Source organism: Ailuropoda melanoleuca, chromosome 5 (genome assembly GCF_002007445.2).
Source record: "Ailuropoda melanoleuca isolate Jingjing chromosome 5, ASM200744v2, whole genome shotgun sequence".
In the NCBI taxonomy this organism is placed as follows: domain Eukaryota; kingdom Metazoa; phylum Chordata; class Mammalia; order Carnivora; family Ursidae; genus Ailuropoda; species Ailuropoda melanoleuca.
The window spans coordinates 42077220-42099249 of record NC_048222.1 but is presented as its reverse complement, the minus strand read 5'-3'; the positions used below and the strand labels follow the sequence as shown (position 1 = coordinate 42099249).

The window sequence follows — 22030 nt, the reverse complement described above, 5'->3', positions numbered from 1 at the left end:
TTGATCTGACCAGAAGATGTCAACAGAATATTTCCAGATGAGGACCAGGACTCATACTCCTTCCTCAGATGGGTTTTAAGTGGCTTGTTGACTGAAAAACAATTGCAACTGTCTAGTCATGCCATCTGGAATAATAGCCAGGTTCACACATGTTCAGGCAGCGACAGGCATGTTATGACTGCCACTTGGCCAAAGCACTTACTTGTAAGGTGCTGCTATTGATTGTATTATATATCCTGATTTTAGAGGTATTAAATATGAAAAAAATGTACATTTTAGAATTGAAGAAATGTAGCCCATTTTGGAATTGACAGTTAATGAGTTGTAGTATTTAAATTCCTGAGACAGGATGAGCTTGCCCAGGTAGAAAGGACAGATCAAAGGTTACCAACTCAAATGCCCAAAATATGGTGTAGTGATGAGGAGCCCAGGTGTTTTTTTGTCTTGATTTGAATCTGGGTTTTGCCTCTTGCTGATTTTGTAATCTCGGGTCAGCTATGTGTTCTCTGTAAGCCTCAGTTGCCTGATTGTAAAATTGTTATAATAATAGTACCTATTTTATAGGGCTTTGTGTGTGTGTGTGTGTGTGTGTGAGCTAATAGTGTGGAACACTTTGAATGATACCTGGCATATAGTGAGTGCCCAGTAAATGTGTGTGAAGTGAGCTGGATGGGGAATACAGTTAATTGGAGAGGATTGGGTTCATCCTAAGCGGGGAGCTATTGTCATGCAAGAAGGCAGATCTGAGGTTGGCATCTGATTTTTCTAATTTGTGAATGAGAAGCTAGAAATCCAGATTTTTTTAAAATGAAAAAAAAAACCCCTCATAGTTTTACACTAGACTTGTATTCAACAAACGTATGGAAAGGCTTACTGTGTGCTTGGGGGTCTTCCAGACTCTGGGACTTGGGTGGGAGCACGGCAGACAGAGGTCCCTCCTCTCATGACGTTTGTGTGCTGAAGCTGGTGGTGGTGAAAGAGTGACAATACAAGTGAACAAATTCATCGAACAGCTTCAGATAATACCAAATGTTACGGCGAAGGCGAAAGAAGAAAAATACGAGCAGGGATCATGAGAACTGCCTCAGATTGGGTTGTCAGGGAAGGTCTTTTTGAGGAAGTGTCACTTGAGCAGAGACCCAACTGCGAAGAAGCTGTGCGGAATTGTGAGGACCGAATGTCACAGGGAGACGGAGCAGCTCCCGCAGAATCCCTCGGTGGAAAGTACTTGCTGGTGAAGTCAAACCAAAAATCAGTACATACATAAAACAAAAGCAATTCTCTGCAGGCCATATAAAATATTGTGGGCTTAATGTGGCTCTTTTAGATGCCAATTTATGACAGAAAACTGATAGATATTAAAAACTGGTGGTGGGGCTCCTAGGTGGCTCCTTCGGTTAGGTATCTGCTTTTCGGCTCAGGTCATGATCCCAGGGTTTTGGGATCAAATCCTGTTGTCGGGCTCCCTGCTCCGTGGGGAGTCAGCTTGTCCCTCTCCCCATCCCCTGCTCATGTGCATGCTTTCTCCCTCTCCAGTAAATAAATAAAATCATTAAATTAAAAAAAAAAACTGGTGGAGGTAGGAAGCAGCCATTGAGAAGGTAAGCAGAGGAGAAAGGACAGCAAAGGATGGAAAAGGAGTAGCCTATGAGGTATAAAATCCAGACATGCCCTGTGGTGTCCTGGAAGCCAGGGGACAGAAGCATTTCCAGGGGGTGTAGTCAGCTGTGTCCAGTGCTGCTTAGAAGTTGAGTACGATGAGACTATATGTTGGATTTGCCAGTATGAAGGGTATTGATCTTGATAATAACAGTTTCAGTGGAGTGGTGGGGATAGAGGCTAGATCAGAGTGGATTTAAGAGTAAATTTATGGTGAGGAAGAAGTAATGATTATAGATAACTTTTAAAGAAGCTTCCTCTTGGTGGGGGGAGAGGATGAGCAGAGGAATCAGTGGTACAGTGTTCTTGGAGTTCAGAGAAGAGAGGAAGGCTTTCTTTCTAAAGGATGTGGGCCTTGAGCTGCGTTTTTTTGTTTTTGTTTTTTTTAAGATTTACTTATTTATTTTTGAGAGAGAGAACGCAGGGGTTGGGGAGGGACAAAGGAAGAGGGAGAGAGAGAATCCCAAGCACACTCCCTGTTTAGCACAGAGCCCCACTCAGGGCTTGGAGCCAAAATCACAAGTGGGTCGCTCAACTGACTGAGCCACCCAGGCCCCCTTGAACTGCATTTTTAAGACTAAGTAAATTTGGACTCCAGGGGGATCGCAGGGGACATGTACAGGTATGTACAGCCAGTTGAGTATAATGCAGCTGTAAAAAGGAGGAGTGAGATCTCTATGAACTGAGGAGGATAGATCTAGGTGTGAAAAGAAGGTGTGTGAGAATGTATATTATATGCTACCTTTAATGTAGCATATAAGGGATATAGGAATATTTGGGTATATTTACTTAGTTTTTGGAAGGCGTGTGCGCACACGTACGGAGGAAAGATAAACCAGAAACTCCTGAAATGCTTACCTGTGGGTGGTGGGTCGGAATTTGGCAGAGGGAGATAGGTTTGAGGCAGGACTTTTGAAGATATGTTTCTACAAAGTTTGACTTTTGGCCGATGTGAATATTTTACATATTCAAAAATAAAACTCAATTAAAAAAAGAATACAATGGCAAATCTTGAAATTCAGTGCAAACAGAAAAAGGACCTAACTGTGTATTACGTTGATCACATAACCAGCAGATGAATAAGTTAATGCAGGTAACTCTGAACACAGTACTCTGGTTCTTCAGTAGAATATACCTTCTAAGAACAAAAAGAACTGCAAATAAACGTTGTACTTTACCCAGGTTTAGTGTCAGTGAAAATTCTGGTATAATTCTGAAACTTTCTGAGGCTCAAATAAGTCAATGTGTTAATGCTATTAGCACCATGCTTTTCACTGTAAAAAAAGAGATAAAAATATTGCGTAACAGAAGATGAGAAGCTCTATAATAGTAGATTTGAATTGGAAGTTTAAATATGACGACATGACTTTACAATTCCTAGACCACTCGCCATTGAGACGTTCCCTCCCAGAACTTAGCAGCCCAACTGTGAGAAACCCAAATCACACAGGGAGGTCACACACGTAGCTCCTCTGGTCAACAGTCCCAGCTGAACTCCCAAATGACAACCAGTGTCAGCTCCGAGCCGTGGGGGTGACCCATCTTGGATGTTCCAGCCCAGGATATGACAGCCCTAGCCACCATCGTGTGGAGCATAACTGTCCAGCTGAGCCCAGTCAATCTGCATAGTTTAGTTTAAGATAATAAACTAGTTGTTTTAGGCCACCAAGTTTTGCATTACAGTAGACAACTGAAACAAGTAAACATTTTCCAGGCAGTTGTTTGAATGGAAACTGTTTATTAGAGGATACAGAATTTTTGTTCCTAGGTGTGAGGTGATTGTTGTAATTATGTAAGAGAACGTCCTTATATTTAGAAGCAGCAGGCTGAAAGGTTTAGAGGTGAAATATCTGCAACTCTTTGTGAAATGATTGAGAAGAGTTGTGTGTATAAAAAGCAAGTGTGATGAAATATAATCAGTTGATGAATGGCATATGAGTATTCATTATACTATTTTTTCCTCATTTTTTAAATTTTTTATTTATTTATTTTTTTAAAAAGATTTTATTTATTTATTCGACAGAGATAGAGACAGCCAGCGAGAGAGGGAACACAAGCAGGGGGAGTGGGAGAGGAAGAAGCAGGCTCATAGCAGAGGAGCCTGACGTGGGGCTTGATCCCACAATGCCGGGATCACGCCCTGAGCCGAAGGCAGACGCTTAACCGCTGTGCCACCCAGGCGCCCCCATTTTTTTTTTTAAAGATTTTATTTATTTGACAGAGAGAGAGACAGCCAACGAGAGAGGAGGAAGCAGGCTCCCAGCGGAGGAGCCTGATGTGGGGCTCGATCCCAGAACGCTGGGATCACGCCCTGAGCCGAAGGTAGACGCTTAACAACTGAGCCACCCAGGCGCCCCTTTCCTCAGTTTTTTTTAAGTGAATTAAAAATTCGAAGTAAAAAATTGCGGGGGGGGGGAGATGCCCAACACCCACCTATGTGTTTGCTGATTCACTAGAAGAATTCATGGGTTTCAGCATATAGTTGTACTCCTGGCTAAGGTTTATTACAGTGAAAGGACACATGACAGGATCAGCAAAGGATTAAAGACACAGGTGAAGTGGGGGGAATTTCCATGCACAGGGGTCCTCATCCTCTCTTCTTCCTGGAGGGTACACACTTGAGTTGCTCTTTTTTTTCCAGCGGTGAAAACTGCAGTAACTTATGTGTAATGGTTCTGCCCAGGGAAGCCCATTGGAGAGTCAGCACCCATGCACCCAGTTCTGGACTCCCAGAAGGAAAGCTGGTGTTCACCACTAATCACATTGTTTGTAGGCAGAGTCTGGGCACAGTGAACCAACTGTTAGGGGATGGAGGAAGGCCAGGTTTCCCCATGCCAGCCAAGGGCTGATCTTGGAACCAGTCCCTTATAAAGATAGCAGCCTCCTGCTTGCCGTATCCCTTTTTTTGTGCATACATTAATCACCCACATGTGCAAAACTAAATGCACATGATTTAAATGAGATCTAAATATCTAAAGGCTTAGGTAGCAGATAGTTTACTGAACTCTGTAGTTCTGTCAGAAATTATGAAAATGGGATGAATTGATTTAATTTCAGTTCACTAAATAGTTAAGGAGACTTTAGGGATTCAGAGATGAGTCGCTGCCATCAAGGAACTCAAGTCTAGAGAGGCAGATAAACCAATAAGCAATAATTGCGGAACAATGGGATAAGTATTATAGGAAAGGTGAAGACAAAGTAGTAAGGAAACTATTAATTTTAATGTTGGAGGTGAGTAGGAGGGAAGAGGAATTAATATTTGGCATGGACTTTGAAAAATGAATAGTATTCAACAGACGTGGCAACTTAGAAGGGCGTGCTAGGCAGAGGAAGGAGAACAACCAGACTCTGAGTGCTTACTGGTTACCAGATTCTGCACCTATTATTATGATCCAGTTCTTACAACCGTCTTGTGAAATAAGCGGTGTTACTGTTATTTTAAAAATAATGACAGTGGCTGTGGATTTGAAAGTGAATGATAGAAATAAAAAGTGGTATAAGTAGGATTTGAACCCAGGTCCATCTAACTTCAAAGTCACCTTTTCCCCTTTTCCCTATCCACTCCTCTTTTTATAAGCAAAAGCACAATTCCTCTACTAGTAAAAGATGGACTAGGTTGTGCAGATCCTAAAAACAACTAAAAATGTTCACTGGCAACCTTAAAATCATCAAAGAGTGAACAGGTTAGAAATTTATGGTGGGAACTCTGGTAAAGCTGAATCCTGAAACTGCTTTTGCCTTGAAAACTTTAGCTCAGCTGAGTGAACTTGAACTTTGACCTTGACATCCTGACAGAGTGCAGGGGACAGAATAAGACCAAAGCCCACCAGAGATATCATATATAATAGGAAACCCTTCTCCCCATAAACTACTTCAGAGGACCAACCTCTCAGGGTAAGGATGAACTACAAGTAAATCCATCCCAGCTCCCCATCCCCAGAGGCCTTAGCACCGAGCAAAGTAGAGGAAAAGGTCCTTGAGGGGTTCATTAGTTGGCTCTTAAAAGATTATATAGCCCAAATGTACACAACCTTGAAGATCTAAAAATCCTCAGGTCATGAATTTTGTTTAAAGTGGTCTCGACTGGTAGAGCGCAGCTTCTAGGTGCCTGGCAGAGCCAAACACAGATCCCTGTGATCTAGCTCCACTGAAATGAGATAAGAGTTTTAGACAAAAAGTATTTTTAGAGATAGAAAGGTCAGTTCGTAATGATAGAGATTTGAATTCATCAGGAAGGTAAAACAACATTAAAGTTATATGTAACACAGCCTCGGTAACACCTAAAGTAACAGAAGGAGAAAGAGAAACAGACAAGTTGACAGTATCGTGATTTCTCAGTAATTAACAGAATAACAAGATAAAATTCCGTAAAGATATAGATTATGTGAACAAATAGTTAACAGGAAATCCAGTAGACATATCTAGAACTCTGTATCTAAATTCCAGAATACACATTCAGGTTCACTGGGAACATTTAGACAATTTAACTCTACCCTGCTTCTGAATGCAAGTCTCCACAAATTTGAAAGGATTAAAATCATACAGAGAACGCCCCCTGATCACAGTGCAGTTCAGGTGGGAGTTAATAACAAGATAACTAGAAAATCTCATGTGTTTGGAAATTAAATACTTCTCAGGAACCCATGTGTCAAGAAAGAGATGATAATATTAGGAAATACGTTTGACTGAATAATAATGAAAATACAGCCGAAGTAGAGATTGGCAGGAAATTTATATTCTTTTAAAAAAAAAATGGTAGCTGACATATTATACTAGTGTCAGGTGTACAGCATAGTGATTTGACGTCTATACACATTATGAAATGATCACCGCAGAGAGTCATTACCATCAGTCACCATATAAAGTTATTATAATATTATTGACTCGATGCCCTTTACTCTACTCTTTACACAGGAACTCTTGTGTTCCTGTGACTTGCTTATTTTATAGCTGGAGTTTGTACCTCTTAATCCCCTTCACCTGTCTCACTCATCCCCTTACCCCTCTCCTTTCAGGCAACCACCAGTTTGTTCTCTGTATTTTTGAGTCTGTTTCTGTTTTGCGTTTTTTGTTTTGTTTTTTCAGATAGAAGTGAGATCATACAGTACTTTTCTTTTCCTGTCTGACTCATTTCACTTAGCATAATAGCCTCTAGGTCCAGTCATGTTGCCACGAATGGCAAGATTTCCTTCTTTTTGATGGCTCATATTCCATTGTGTATATATGTCGCATCTTCTGTATTCATTCATCTGTGGATGGACAGTTATGTTGCTTACGTATTTTGGCTGTTACAAATGATGCTGCTATGAACATAGGGATGCATATATTTCTTCGAATTGCTGTTTTCATTTTCTTTGGGATAAATACCCACAAGTAGAATTGCTGGATTGTATGGTAATTCTATTTTTAATTTTTTGAGGAACCTCCATGCTGTTTTCCATAGTGCCTGCACTAATTTACATTCCCACCAACAGTGCACGAGGGCTCCGTTTCCTCCACGTCCTTATCAAGCTTTTTTTTTTTTTTTTTTTTGGATAATAGCCATTCCGACAGGTGCGAGGTGATACTGTGGTTTTGATTTGCGTTTCCCTGACGATGAGTGATGTTGAACATCTTTTCATGTGTCTGTTTCCCATCTGGATGTCTTCTTTGAAAAAATGTCTATTCAGATCCTGGGCCCATTTTTTAATTGGATTTTTTTTGAGGTTGAGTTGTAGATGAATTCGTGATATATTTTAGATACGAATCCCTTATGATATCTATCACTTACAAATGTCTTCTCCCATTCAGTGAGTTGCCTTTTTGTTTTGTTAATGGTTTCCTTCACAGTGCAAAATGTTTTAGTTTGATATGGTCCCATTTGTTATTTTTTACTTTTGTTGTCCTTGCCTGAAGAGTAAGACTCCCCCAAAATATTTCCTTTTCTTTTTTTTTTTAAGATTTATTTATTTATTTATTTGGAGAGAGAGAGAGAGAGAGAGCGAGCACATGCACAAGCAGTGGGGAGGGGCAGAGAGAGAGGGAGAGAGAGTCTGAAGCAGATTGCGCTGAGCACGGAGCCCAATGCATGGCTCGATCTCACGACCCTGAGATCATGACCTGAGCTGAAACCAAGAGTTGAACACTCAACTGACTGTGTCCCCCAGGCGCCCCCAAAAAGGTATTTCAAAGACCAATGTATGGGTATTTACTATGTTTTCTTTTAGGAGTTTTATTGTTTCAGGTCTTACATTTAAGTCTTTAATCCATTTTGAGTGTATTTTTGTATATGATGTAAGAAAGTGGTCCAATTTCATTCTTTTGCATGTAGCTGTCCAGTTTCTCCAACACTATTGATCGAAGAGACTGTCCTTTCCTCATTGCATATTCTTGCCTCCTTTGCCATAGATTAATTGACCGTGGAAGTGTGGCTTTAATTCTGGGCTCTCTGTTCTGTTTCTTTGATATATGTGTCTGTCTCTGTGCAAGTACTATACTGTTTCAGTATACCGTATATATGCTATAGCTTTGTAGTTACTATAGCTTTGAAATCAGGGAACATGAGGTCTCCAGCTTTGTTCTTTCTCAAAATCGGTTTAGCTATTGGGGTCTTTTTGTGGCTCTGTATAAATTTTAAGCTTATTTATTCTAGTTCTGTGAAAAATGCCATTGGTATTTTGATAGGGATTCCATTTAGTCTGTAGATTGCTTTGGGTAGTGTGGATGTTTTAACCATATTAATTCTTCTGATCCATGAGCATGGAATATATATCTTTCCATTTATTTGCATCCTCTTCCATTTCTTTCATCAGTGTCTTACAGTACTCTTACAGAGTACAGGTCTTTCACCTCCTTGGTTAAATTTATTCCTAGGTTATTTTATTCTTTCTAATGCAATTGTAAATGAGGTCGTTTTCTTAATTTCTTTCTGGTAATTCATTATTAGTGCATAGAAGTGCAGGAGGTGTCTGTATGTTGATTTTGTATCCTGCAACTTCATGGAGTTCATTTATTAGTTCTACTAGTTTTTTGGTGGAGTCTTTATGGCTTTCTGTATATAGTTTCATGTCATCTGCAAATAGTGACAATTTTACTTCTCTTTTACCAGTGTGGGTGCCTTTTGTTTTTGTTTTTTGTCTGGTTGCTGTGGCTGAGATTTACAGTACTGTGTTAAATAAAGTGAGGAGATCGGGTATCCTTGTCTTCCTGATATTAGAGGAAAAGCTCTCAGCTTTTCACCATTGAGTATATATGATGTTGGCTGTGAGTTTGTCTTGCATGGCCTTTATTATGTCGAGGTGTATTCCCTCTACACACACTTTGCTGAGAGGCTTTATCATAAATAGTGATAAATTTTATCACTGTATTTGTCATTGGATGTTGAATTTTGTCAGATGATTTTTCTTATCTATTGAGATGATCATATGACTTTTATCCTTCGTCTTGTTCATGTGGTGTATCATGTTGATTGATTTGGGAATATTGAACCATCTTTGCATCTCTGGAATAATCTCACTTGATCATGGTGTATGATCCTTTTAATGTATTGTTGAACTCAGTTCGCTAATATTTTTTTTTTTAAGTTTTGAGAGAAAGCACACAGCCCAGGGGAGGGGCAGAAGGAAAGGAAGAAGCAGACTCCCCACTGAGCAGGGAGCCCGATGTGGGGCTGGATCCCAGGACCAGGACCATGACCTGACCTGAAGGCAGATGCTTAACTGACTGAGCCACCCTGGCGCCCCTCAGTTTGCTAATGTTTTGTTGAAGATTTTTGCTTCTTTGTTCATCAGAGATATTGGTCTGGTTTGTTGTTGTTGTTTTTGTGGTGTCTGTCTGGTTTTGGTATTGGGGTAATGCTGGCCTCATAGAATAGGTTTGGAAGTGTTTCTTTCTCTTCAATTTTTTGGAATATTTTGAGAAAGATGGGTATTAACTCTTCTTTAAATGTTTAGTAGAATTTACCAATGAAGCCATTTGGTCCTAGACTTTTGTCTGTCAGAAGTTTTTTGACTACTGATTCAATTTCATTCCTTTTTCCTTCCAAGTGATTTAGATTATGAGAAACACATGAGTTGGGCAAGAAATGACCTGGGTGGGAACCTTACCTCCAAGACATTCTAGAACTTTAGCTTTAATGAAAATACTTACATCAAAACCCTGTTTGCCTTACTGAGGAACCATGCCCCTGGAAGTATAGCCTCTTTCGCTGAGGTTCCCTAACTCCCTCTTCCTGCCACAGAGAAGGTCATCTAGAATTTTAGCTCCTTTGGGTGAGCAAGCATCTCAGCCTGAAGTCTGTACTCCCACTAGTGAGGTTCTCAACATAAAGCTTGGCTCAAATGCCACCCCCCCCCAAGCCTTCATTCTTTACCTTTTTCTAACACTCTTGGCTGTGAATAGAGCACGTACGCTCCTCCCTCTCCCCATTGGTATACCCCTCTCCAACCATATCTTACTGGTTTCCTTCCTTGAATAATGGAGCACAGAGAGCTGACCCTGCAGGAGAAAAACAAACGAATTGGTTACAGCACTGGAAACATGCTGCTTCCTGCTTATTCACTTTGAGCTGGGAGGTAGGAGGTGAGTCCTTTCTCATCCACTGAGAAAAAGAGCTAAGTGGTTTCACTTTTAAGTTATGCTATTAAAGTCATGTAGCAACTTCTGGGAATAAGTGAACAATCTGGAGAATTTTGATCTCTTTAGTGTTGGTTTGGATGGGGGTTAAGAGCATGGAGCCTGAGGCGAGGACACTGCATGGTTCATTTTGAATATGAAATCCTTTGTAATTGTCAGCGTTCTCTCCACCTCCTGGAATGGATTTATTCTTCCTGTTGCAGTATAATAGGTCTCACTTTTGGTGAACTTTCCTCGCCATCCTGTTCTTTGTTGTGCTTTCCCTCTTGTTAACAACTCTAACACTTACTGCTTTTTCCTACTCTCTTGGTCTCGAGCATATGTCACTTGATACTATTTGAGATCTTCTGACAGGAAGTGACTCATCATCTGTTCCACTAGACTCCCGGCCTCCTCGGCTCAGGGACTGAGTCTTAGCGATCTGTGTTCTCCCCGGAAACACCTCCCAGTGCACCTTGTACCATTTGCCATTATCAGAATGGACTGACTCAGGGTCTGATTGTTCTGCATGGTTAGAACAGCATAGGTTTTTCTTCAGATGCCTATAATTTCAGACAGACGCAGAGAAGCCCTGCACAGAGCTGTGCATAAACAACTAAATATATTTTCTGGGGGAGGCACAGGTAGGAGGCCGAGTCCCTAAGGGGGAAGGATGGAGGGAAGTAAGCCCCTGTTTTAATTTCATTTTTCTCCTACTAAAATGCCCTTCTCGCATCCTTGGTCTCTTTTCACAGAATCCTGCCATCAGCATCACTGAAAATGTGCTGCATTTCAAAGGTCAGTACCCGGGCAAGTGCTCCCAGCTCTCTACACAGCTAGAGAGGCATGGTGGTGGTTTCTTTTTCTCCATTTGTCTTATTCACTTTCTGTTGATGCTCACCTCTTTGCTGTTCTTGGGGTAAACAAGATTGTTTTGAAATATATGATCAGAGAAGTCAAATAACTTATTAGGACTTAGAAGTCCTGTTTCCCTCTTGGAGAGGCAGTAGATAGAGTGAGAAAGAATCCCGGGCTGGAAATCAGAACATCTGTCTTCTGGCTCTAATTCTGCTATCCTTGGACAACTTATTGATTTTTCTGGACTTATAAAATGAAGGTATTTGGGTATAATCTGTATTTCTCAAATTTTAGGACCTATGGACACCTGAGAAAAATGTCCTAAGGATCCTCCTGGGCCATGGACCCCAGTTTGAGAAAACATGTTAAGAATTAAGTATGGTCACTTTAAGTGATACGTGGCTCCACTGCAGCTGTGCACACAGCCGCTAAGCTTGCGTGTCAGTCCTTGATTATAAGGTAGCCAACTAGAGGATCCAGAATATAGTTGGTTTTTTTTTTTTAAGATTATAATCAAAACAAAACATAGAAATTTTCTTAATGAGACTGTGCAGCTCTCTGATGCTACACTCACGGGCCAGTTTGAGAAACAGCATTCTAGATGATACCTAAAGCCTTTGCAGCTCTGACAGTCTTTGATTTTGTCAGTCTGCCTCCGTCTCCTTTCTCCTCGGTTTGTCAGCAGATACGCTGCTGTGCCTGAGAGGGTAGGTTTGGATTCCTTGTCACCCAGTGGGGTGGCGTTCTCCCTACTCTTTGTTCTAGTTCCTTGGAACATCATTAGTAAGTGACCGGGGTGATGGGATATTGACGAGTTTCTGCTTTACTGTTGATTCATTCCATCTATCTCCATACGCTTGCATGAACATGCAGCCTGGCCTTTGTATCTGTTTTTCGAGACGGGAGCATCTGTGATAGCAGCTCAGAGTTTTTGGGTGTTAATCATCTGAAAGGAAGTTAAGTGATGGAAGTGTATCTTGCCACGCGGAGATTATGGACTGCTTGACCTTAAGGAATTTCTGGTCTTAGAGAACAATAGCGCCCTGTAGCAAATATTAGGCAAATTATACCACAGGTGGCCCGATGAGGAAAGAGAATCCCAGGAGGGAACCAAATGACGGACAAGTCAGAAAGTGAGAGGGGAAGGGATGTCCAGCAGTCCTTGGCACCCAGGCATGGCACCTGTTTGTTTTAGGGAAAGGAACCATGTCAAGGCATGGGAATGGCATAATGGTCACCCCAGGGACTTTTCTCCCAGATCCATGTATCCTCTCTTAGGAATGAGCTGAAGAAATTATGTTTCTCCCTTTTGTTCCATTCAGGACGTGTTAAAGGAGAAGTCAGCTTCTTCATTTTCTGTCCCTGTTTGGGAGGTGTTAGATTCAGAGCTTTCTTTGAGACAGTCGGCATTTCTATATACCCTGCAGCTTTTCTTAGCTGCAGTCAAGATAATACACCTACCTGATATTTCTCTGGCCTGGATTCAGTGCCAAAGTATATGTGAAAGTTGAATTTATAGTTCCGTGATACCTTTGGCTTTGCTTTCGGTACTCTTTTTCCTGCCTATTATTTGTACGTGGTTATTATTAAGGCCACATTGGAAGATGAGGTAAATATTCTGGAACTGCTCATCAGAAGGACGTATGGAGATAAACTCTGGTCCGGGCTTCAGCTTATCTAGCTGTCTGAGTAGCTCTGCTCACAAGCCCCCGTTGATTTGGGCAGGACCCATTCCTGTTTGTATATTTCTGAATGAACTGCACCAAGCTTTTGGATGGCCTTGCTCTGCCGGTTCACAGTAACCCACATTTCTTTCTTTATAGCTCAGGGACACGGCGCCAAAGGAGACAATGTCTATGAATTCCACTTGGAGTTCTTAGACCTTGTGAAACCAGAGGTATGTCCTTTCTTTTCTCACTTCCCTTTCCCTTATAGGAAATAAATACGAATAGTTCAGTGAAATAGGGGGTTGGGGGTTGTGGGGGGGGGAAAGATAAAACCAAAGGAAAATATAGTTCTCTTATTGGGAACTGCGTCCTGAGTTTAGCTGCAGGGGAGTGGGAAAGTCAGAGAGCCCGAGGTGAATCTGGGCTCTGTCTGCCATTTACTATCGGCGTGAACAAGTCTCTTCACTTCCGTGAGTCTCCTTGTGTGTGAAACGAAGGGCTGGACTAGGAAATCCTTGGGGGCCTTTCCAGCTCGGATACTCTCTGGTGTTACTGAAGACAGAGGAGTATGGCACTGGCAGGGAGCAGAGTTTAAGGCAGGTGAAGCCCACGCCAGGGCCTTGCTTTCATGTGACTTTGCTTCAGGGGCAGGAGAAATCAGAAAAGGTGGAGGCAGCCGACCTTTAGAGAGAATGCGGGGTGTATCCTTGAAGTTTCCTTTCTCTCGGAGCTCAGTGGGGCTTTTCTGACAGGAAGAGAGAGCACCTAGCAGAAGGTGGATTCCAGTTTCTGGAATTACACTCTTATCTCTGCGGGCTTGAGCATACTGATCTCTCTGTGCAGGAGGGCCCAGCTGTTTTGGTTGGTTGAATAGTCAGCGGTGGTTTAAGGGGTAGAGAACCTGTCAGGGTCTTGCTGTAGAGGCACAGGAAGAGGCCATGGAGAGGAATAATGAACTGGAACAGCCTCTAAGAATTTGAGTTTAGTTGGGAGGGTGCCCCAGGCTGGCCCTTGTGATAGAGTCATAACCGATCCAGCCAAGTTCCAGCCTTGAGTAGACCTTTCTGAAACAAGGGCTGGCTCTGCCGGGAACTGTTGAGGTTGGAATTTCGTCATCTTCATGGAAGGAGAGTTGGAAGGTGAGGATGCACTGAGAGGCCTTGCATGGCAGAGATCTGGCAGGAGGTTCGTGTAGTTTCCTAAGGATAACCAGAACTCTGCGCCTTTCTTAGCCTGACTGCCTCCTGTGTCAGTCACTGGAGGATCAGAGAAAGACAGTGCCATTCTTACCAGTGCTTTGCTGTACCAGCCCTTGGTCCAGAGGTCCTGTTTGCATCACTCCTTGTAGGAACAGAGAAGGAAGGGGAATGAGCACGCTGAGCAGCTTCTCTGCGTAGCCACACTGGCTTGGCGCCCCTGCAGGGGAAGGACGGGAAGGAGAGGGCGTTCTCACATTCTCCCTTTCTCTTCTAGCCGGTTTACAAACTGACCCAGAGGCAGGTAAACATTACAGTACAGAAGAAAGTGAGTCAGTGGTGGGAGAGACTCACTAAGCAGGAGAAGCGCCCACTGTTTTTGGCCCCTGACTTTGATCGCTGGCTGGACGAGTCTGATGCAGAAATGGAGCTCAGAGCCAAGGTCAGTAAGGATGCTAGGATTTAGACAAATCATAAGGAACACAAGTTATTTGGAAGTTATTTGGGCCACCTCAGATACCTATCTGGGTCTGACTGAAGAAGGACAAAATTGCAAATTCAGTTAAAGACCTGGAAACATGTTTTTTGTTTGTTTTTAAGATTCGTTCATTTGAGAGAGCGTGCATGTGTGCACACACCAGAGGGTACATGCTGGGGGAGGGGCAGGGGAAGAGGGAGAAGCAGACTCCCTACTGAGCAGGGAGCCGGATGCGGGACTCGATCCCACGACCCTGGGATCATGACCTGAGCCGAAGACAGTTGCTTAACCGACTGAGCCACCCAGGCACCCTGGAAACATGGTTTTATAGAAGTGCTGGTCATATATTTTGTAGATTGTCCCTCAGCTGGGATTTGTTGAATGTTTTTGTTGTGATTAGACAGGATGATGGGATTTTGGGGAAGAGGACCACAGAGGTTTCATTCTTATTGTGTCCCATCAAGGGTATATACTGTCAGCATGACTTACCACTGCTTATATTAACCTTGATCATCTGGCTGAGGTAATGTTTGTCCGGTTTCTCCACTGTAATGTTACTCTCCCCTCTTTCTTTACTGTGTACTTTTCAGATGGAAGTCACTATGTCTAGCCCATGTTAAGGAGTGGGGAGTTATGCTTCCCATCCTTACTGCTGAGTATTTACGTACTTTATTTGGAATTCTTCTCTTTGGGAGATTTGCCTGTTCTGTTCCATGTTTTTAGTCAATCATTTATATCTGTATGGACTGATGAATATTTTTTTTATAGTTTGGTTTATAATCCAGTACTATGTTATTTGTATGTTTTTTATTTCGTTATTCCTGTTGTTCCAGCTTCAGCCATTGGAAGCTCTTTCAGTTGGCTCGAGTCCTTTTGACAAAGCTCCGTCATTGTGGGGCTTTTTTTTTTTTTTTTTTGGACATTATTAATTTCTGGCACTATAAGCTGCTCCAGGCTTATCTTGTGTATTCCCTGCTCCAGCCCCAGAGGCAGCCATTCTTCAAGGATCTCTGTTCTTTTTAGTGGGGAATAGTAGTGGAAACCAAGACCTGGGCTCTAGATATGCTTCTAGACCCTCTCAGGTGGCAGAATGAGGAACTATATGTGTGCAGGCAAGCCCAGTCCTATACTATCTATACTTATAAATTTCTGTATGTATCCATCTGTATCTATATTGACCTAACGAGAGTTCTTATTGATGTTGGAGACATGAAGTTAGCTTCTGGAAAAATTCTACTAAAAATCTAGAAGTCTTAAAAAAAAAAAAAACAGAACAGCGATCTATTTCCTGCCCTAAAATTCTGCTTTGTTTCCATGACCGTGACAAATCTTCTGGGGGTCTGAGATTCCAGCTCCCGAGATTCTAAGACTGTCCGCTTTGTAGTTTGGAAGCCAGATGATTGGTTGAATTCTGTGAGCACTGGATGGGCATTCTGTGGTGCTGGTGCTGCCCAGTGAGGGAGCAGTCAGGCGTGTCAGCACCATGAGCTAGGACATTTGCCCCAGTGAAGCGTGGACACGATTGGAGGAGGGGGCTCTGAGGGAGTCAGATCACTTTTCCAGCATGTGGATTTTTGTGAGCATCTGGGAATTCTAACCTGTGTTTTTGGAAAACTTCTGTCTGAATTCTAGGAAGAAGAACGCCTAAACAAACTGAGACTTGAAAGCCAAGGCTCCCCTGAAAGTAAGTTGCCCCTGCCGCTGCTGCGGTAGTTACCAGTTAACCAGCGATACAGATGGGGGTATGGAGGGGTGCGATGCGGCAGGAGAGCCAATACTGTGTGTGTGAGGTGATGAGGACTGTGTCACGTCCAGGGCTTACACTGTGTGCACCCACATCAGAAGACTTCCTTTTAATGTGTCCCTCTGTTTGGAGCCTAACAGCACCCAAGGGCACCAAAGCTGGTCTAGCAGAAGGGAAGAACCGCAGTCTCCTGGACTGGCCCACTGTCAGGTGGCAGCAGGCCTTGCCTAGACACGTGGAAACACCATGTAGGTCCAAGGCTACACTTCCTCCAGCTTGGTGTTTTTCTCCCAGACGAGTGTGGTTCTCAACCTCAAAAACTCTATTCCTGTTTCTCTCCGTCCAACTGCTGAGAAGCAAGCAGCTCTCTGTAAGTGTATTGTGTTCTGGGCGACACACACACGATATGCAGCAGCCCTCCCTCCGTCCACTTCCTGCTGTGTGCAAGCGTTGTCGCAGGCCCGTGGGGGCGGGGCCGGTGAATTCCTCAGAGCACCTGCTGTCTGAGAGCATCCGTTCCAGGGGGAGGACCACGAAAGTCTATACAAAATGCATGCTGAAAAGCAAAATAAAATCATGGTTTTTCATGTGTCCATATATTTTCAGGTTTTAGGGGCACTTATGTGGCATGCTGTAAGGAAGGAAGGGGAAAGTTTTAGAGTGGCTGTCTTCAAACTATGTCCCGTGGTCCCCAGGGGTTCCCAGGGATGCTTTGGAGGGACAGGCCAAGCAAGCGGGTCCATTTCAACTAGAGCTGCTCTGCTTTTGTGTTTTATGTGTTAGGTTTTGAATAAAGTTCGTTTTGAAAAGGTTTCATTGCTTTAGAAAAAGATTTGAATAATCACTAATTTAGAGAAATATTCCTTTAGAAAAACAAAGAAGGGGAGAAGGTTACTAGAGATAAAGAATAAAGACTTGAGATTAAAATTAATTATGAGCTTGAAAATTATTTGAAATTTAAGTTAATTTTGGAGGGGGGTTTAGAGGGATAAACTTCGAAAACATGTAAAAATTCTTATATATGGATTTTTAGGACATTAGATAATGCTTTTACTGTTTTATCTCAATTCATGAAGTTTCCTGATGAAGTAAGTTCTTTAGATGGCGAAGTCTAATACACTTTGTAGTTTCGAAGAAAAGATTTTAGTTAAGTGTTGCGAAAAGTCTGACTCCTGAGGACTAGGTTGCTTTCGATTGACCACCCTAGTTAGCGTGGTTATTTGAGCATCCGCCGAGGCTTACGTGCAGAGGATCTGTAGCCTAGGAATAAATACGGAGCAGCAGGAGCTGAGCTCCTTAGCTCTTCTCTTGAGAATTATCCTTTCCTTTGCCCCACTCCTTTGACTGGACCATGACTCTAAGCTCCTTACTCCTTCCTTAACTCTGTAATTGGCTGTGTCTTCGCGAGCCTTAGGCTGCAGACAAAATTAACATTCCTTATCCTCCTGCCTCTCAGGCTGTACTTCTCCTTCTTTGGTCATGTCCTCATTCTACCCATCTTCCAAAGCACAGGGCAGGCCCCATGTCATCTCTGCAGACCTGCCTGCTTCCCACTTCCGCAGCCGAATGTCATTTTCTCACCTTGAGGGTTTCACAAGACGCAACCTCTTACTCTCTTGCTTTCAGATTGTAAGTTTTTTGAGGGCGACGTCAAGTCTTAATTAACATCTTTGAATCCCACTAGTGTTCCTGAGAACCTTGCACCTTGTGGATGTTCAGTTGATCCTTTGTTGGATGCAAATGTGATCAAATATCAAAATTCTTTTTTTGTTATGTTTCTATTTCTTTGAGCAAGTTTGACTATATGACCTTAAAAAAATTGTGGGAAACAAAGAAACTGTAGATTATATGAAAAAGACAAGAGCAGGAGTGGAGTGTAGCTTTATTTCCCTTCTTTAATGCCTCCTAAGGTGGTCAGTCGTTCTTTGCCAGAAGTAATTTCTCTCCTTGGATTTATTATGTCTATACCCTTACCCTTCAAGGCCATGAGGGAAAAGACTGCTAAAGACATACCTCGGAGTGCAGTGTCCATATCTTTACCTCACCCCTTCCTCTTTGGGCCTAGGAGCCCAGGCTGGTGCTGATCTGGGCCAGGTATCTGTTTGGGAGCTCAGGGCACCCAATGGGAGAGAGGGGTTGAAGTCAACCAGGTCTGCCCTCCTACCCCTCTGTTGCAGCTCTGCTTGTAACAGTTTCCTGTCTTGCTTTTCTTTGCAGCTCTTACAAGCTTGAAGAAAGGATACCTGTTCATGTATAATTTCGTGCAGTTCTTGGGATTCTCCTGGATCTTTGTCAACATGACTGTGCGGTTCTTTATTTTGGGAAAAGGTAAGCACAAAATTTCAACACTAGTTTCTTTTCTTTTCTTTTCTTTTCTTTTTTCTTCTCTCTTCTCTACTCCCCTTCCTTCCTTCCTAGATTATTTATTTATTTATTTGACAGAGAGAGAGAGTGAGCATGGGTAGGGGGAACCACAGGTAGAGGGAGAGGAAGAAGACGACTCCCCGCTGAGCAGGGAGCCCGATGCGGCGCTCGATCCCAGGCCCCTGGAATCATGACCTGAGCCGAAGGCAGATGCTTAACCGACTGAGCCACTCAGGCACCCCAACACTAATTTTCTTTTGTCAGTAGTTTGGCCTACTACCCACCAAAGGTGTCAGTAGTACCCTACCTTTGGTATTAATAATAACCCCCCACGTTTGTGTAGCATTCAGTCCTTTCATTGTACTTCCGAGTCTCTGAGTTCCCTTGGCCTTGTGAAACAAGCAGGCTGGAGATTGTGTCCATTTAACAGGTGAGGAAACAGGCTTAGAAATGGTCCACATTCACACAGCTGGCCAGAGGCACATCTTGGGCTAGTGTTCCTTTCTCTGCTCACTACATGGTAGTTCATTTGTAACCAAATAAACTTAGGTGGTATTTTCGGTGCTAAAGTTAATGCAAGTCCAAAAGGGATCTTGCCCTTTGGGAGTCTAAGTAGATTCTCAAATGGACCGTTCCAAAACTGAATGAAAAGACTGTCCTAAAGATACCTGTTCTTGATTAATTAATTTGTATGTTTTTTTTTAAAACTGTATTTAACAAAATTCTGGCAGAAAGTAAATGGCAATGGAAAATTTTTGAGAATGTGATCTAAAGTATTCTGAAATTATATTATGAACAATAAATAGGTAATAAAATTTGGGGGAAGAAAGGGTAATGGGAGAGCACTTTCTCTGTCTGATATGAAAGAATGACAGTTAAAATAAGATAGCATTAGTATAAGAAGAGAGTATCAATAGAGCAGATTAGGTGGTCCAGAAATAGCTTTTACATTATATATATATCTTCTAATTATATATATGATATAAAAGGAATCATGAGTCAGTGGAAAGGGAAATATCCAATACTTTTTTATTGGATGGGAATTCTAATGTTTCCAGGGAAAATTGGTTAGGTTTGGTTGCATGAGGGAGGCAAGGAATCTCTTCGACTCTTTTCCTCACACTGTGTACAAAAATAAATTCCCCCAGGGGCGCCTGGGTGGCACAGCGGTTAAGCGTCTGCCTTTGGCTCAGGGCGTGATCCCGGTGTTATGGGATCGAGCCCCACATCAGGCTCCTCTGCTATAAGCCTGCTTCTTCCTCTCCCACTCCCCCCTGCTTGTGTTCCCTCTCTCACTGGCTGTCTCCATCTCTGTCAAATAAATAAATAAAATCTTAAAAAAAAAAAAAATTCCCCCAAAGGGTTTAAGAGTCCTGTATAAAAAATTTAAAACATAACAAGATACAAGTAAATGTTTATAAAAGTCTCATGTGGAAGGTTAGGACTTTCTAGCTTAAAAGAGAAGAAATCATCAAGAGTAAGGTCAATATATTTGACTACATAAAATATCTAAATTCCTGTGTATCTAAAAATACCCCAGCTAAGACAACACTCAAGATTAAAAGTCTATGGAGGTTAGTAGCATGGGGAATGGAGGGTTGGTGGAAAATTGCAGCCAATACTAGCAGAGGTTGATTACATATACAGAATTTTTTACAAATTGATCTAAAAATGTATAGACTCTATGGAATAGATAAATAAACAGAAGTCATGTGCAGGGAGGGAGTAAAACCAATTTAATATACAGAAAAAATATTTAACTCAATAATGATGGAGGAAATAAAAATATGGTTTTTGTCAGTTTTGCGAAGTCAAAAAAGATAGCTAACTTAGGAGGACATAGGCTAAAGTAGACACATGAGTGGCTATGAGCACAATGACTCTTTTGGAAAATAATTTGGCAAAGCGCGTAAGGACATGTAATGGTTTATATCCTTGAATCTGGTTAGTTTACTTCTGGAAGTATGTTCTAAAGAAATCACTGAAACTACAAGAAAAGCTTTTTCAAACGGTACACGTTGTAGCGTTATTTCTGTTAGTGACAAGTTAGAAGCTACCTCGATGCCCATCAGTGAGGGTTTGCTTTCGATATTCATTCAGTGGGCTGTTGTGAAGCAGATATAAAGTATTTAAAGAGTTTATAGTAACATGGAGAAATACTAGGATAGGCTAAAAAAGTACTAGATAAATTCGTTCTTCCAGTTTCCTCACATCGTATAAAAAGGGGAAAAAACTGCACCAATACATGCAAAAAGATTGGAAGGAATGCACCATTTAAAAATGGTTTGGATGTGGATAATTTAAAAATGTGTCTTTATTTTATATAAGAAATCAGAAAAATAGAAGTATAATGGAAAATATAGACTCTGTTTAAAAAAAGAAAAAAAATCCTATAGTCTATTTTATTTTTTAGTCCTAAATTTTCCCATCTGAGGTTTGTAGTAGGTGAATTGTCATTTAGCTCTAGAGTCATTTCAAAGAAGTGTATGTTGTTTTTCCAGCCTTCTTATCACCTAAGAATTCTGCAAAGCACAGCGGCAGGCTAGTGAAGAACTTCCCAAATGCCTAGTGTCTTAGAGTCTCACGTGACCAAAGGTCTACATAGATGAGTTATTTGGGAAAAAAAAAAAAAGGCACGTCTCAGACTTGTGGTTTTTATTACTGTGGATTGATCACAAGTCCCATGGAATGAATAAGGACATGTAAATACCTAATCATTTAGTTTAACGTCGTTAGGTTGATTCTCCGTTTTCCTGTGCAAGCCTGCAGGCCATTAGGTGATCTAGTCCAAAAGCGCCTAAGTTATCTGGGTCATGTGTTTAAGCTGCTTGGATTTGTCATTTCTATTTTGGTTCTCAGCCCCTTACTAACCACCTTCTGGAAAGGAGCTTCTGGTTTAATTCTTCCCTTATCAGTCGTCAGAGATGTGGTAAGGACCTGGCACCTGGCACCCAGTTTGCCCTTTGCAGTTTTCTCCTTTTGAATGAAGGGTGTTGGTAAATGGCAAATTCCGCACCTATGCTTGGTTTTTCATGTAAACGTGTACTTGCTAAACTTCGTATGCTAAGGAAACACTAGCAAACTCTTGGGCTTATGGAGAAACTCTTGTTTGAGCTTATCTAGCTCTCCATTAAGGAATACTCTTTTAAAAAAATAAAGTTAAAAGTTTTTTCTAATTATAAAAATGTGTTAATCACAGAAAAATCAGGAAATAAAGACTTTCATAAAACAAACACTCTTCTGTAATCCCATCTACGAGAGCAACAGATCCTCGGCACCTTGGTGTATATCCTTCCAACTGACCAAACTTCCCGAGAACAAGGAACAATTCCTGATATGGAATTGTGAGTTTAAATGGCAAATTGTTCTTAAGGATTTTCATGTATCCTGCCCAGACACAGTATACTGTATTATTTTTTTTTTTTAAAGATTTTATTTATTTATTCGACAGAGATAGAGACAGCCAGCGAGA

At 41.8% G+C, this 22030-nt stretch overlaps 1 protein-coding gene across 1 annotated transcript in view; it reads left to right on the top strand.

Annotated features, from left to right (window-relative positions):
- The window catches only part of HACD3 (3-hydroxyacyl-CoA dehydratase 3), a 39274-nt gene that overhangs the window by 5858 nt on the left and 11386 nt on the right, over positions 1–22030 (top strand). The window contains exons 2-6 of the mRNA XM_002914254.4: positions 11007–11049; positions 12933–13006; positions 14250–14414; positions 16083–16134; positions 18412–18522. Of these exons, the coding sequence (XP_002914300.1) occupies positions 11007–11049; positions 12933–13006; positions 14250–14414; positions 16083–16134; positions 18412–18522 (445 nt within the window). The remainder of the gene's footprint in view (positions 1–11006; positions 11050–12932; positions 13007–14249; positions 14415–16082; positions 16135–18411; positions 18523–22030) is intronic.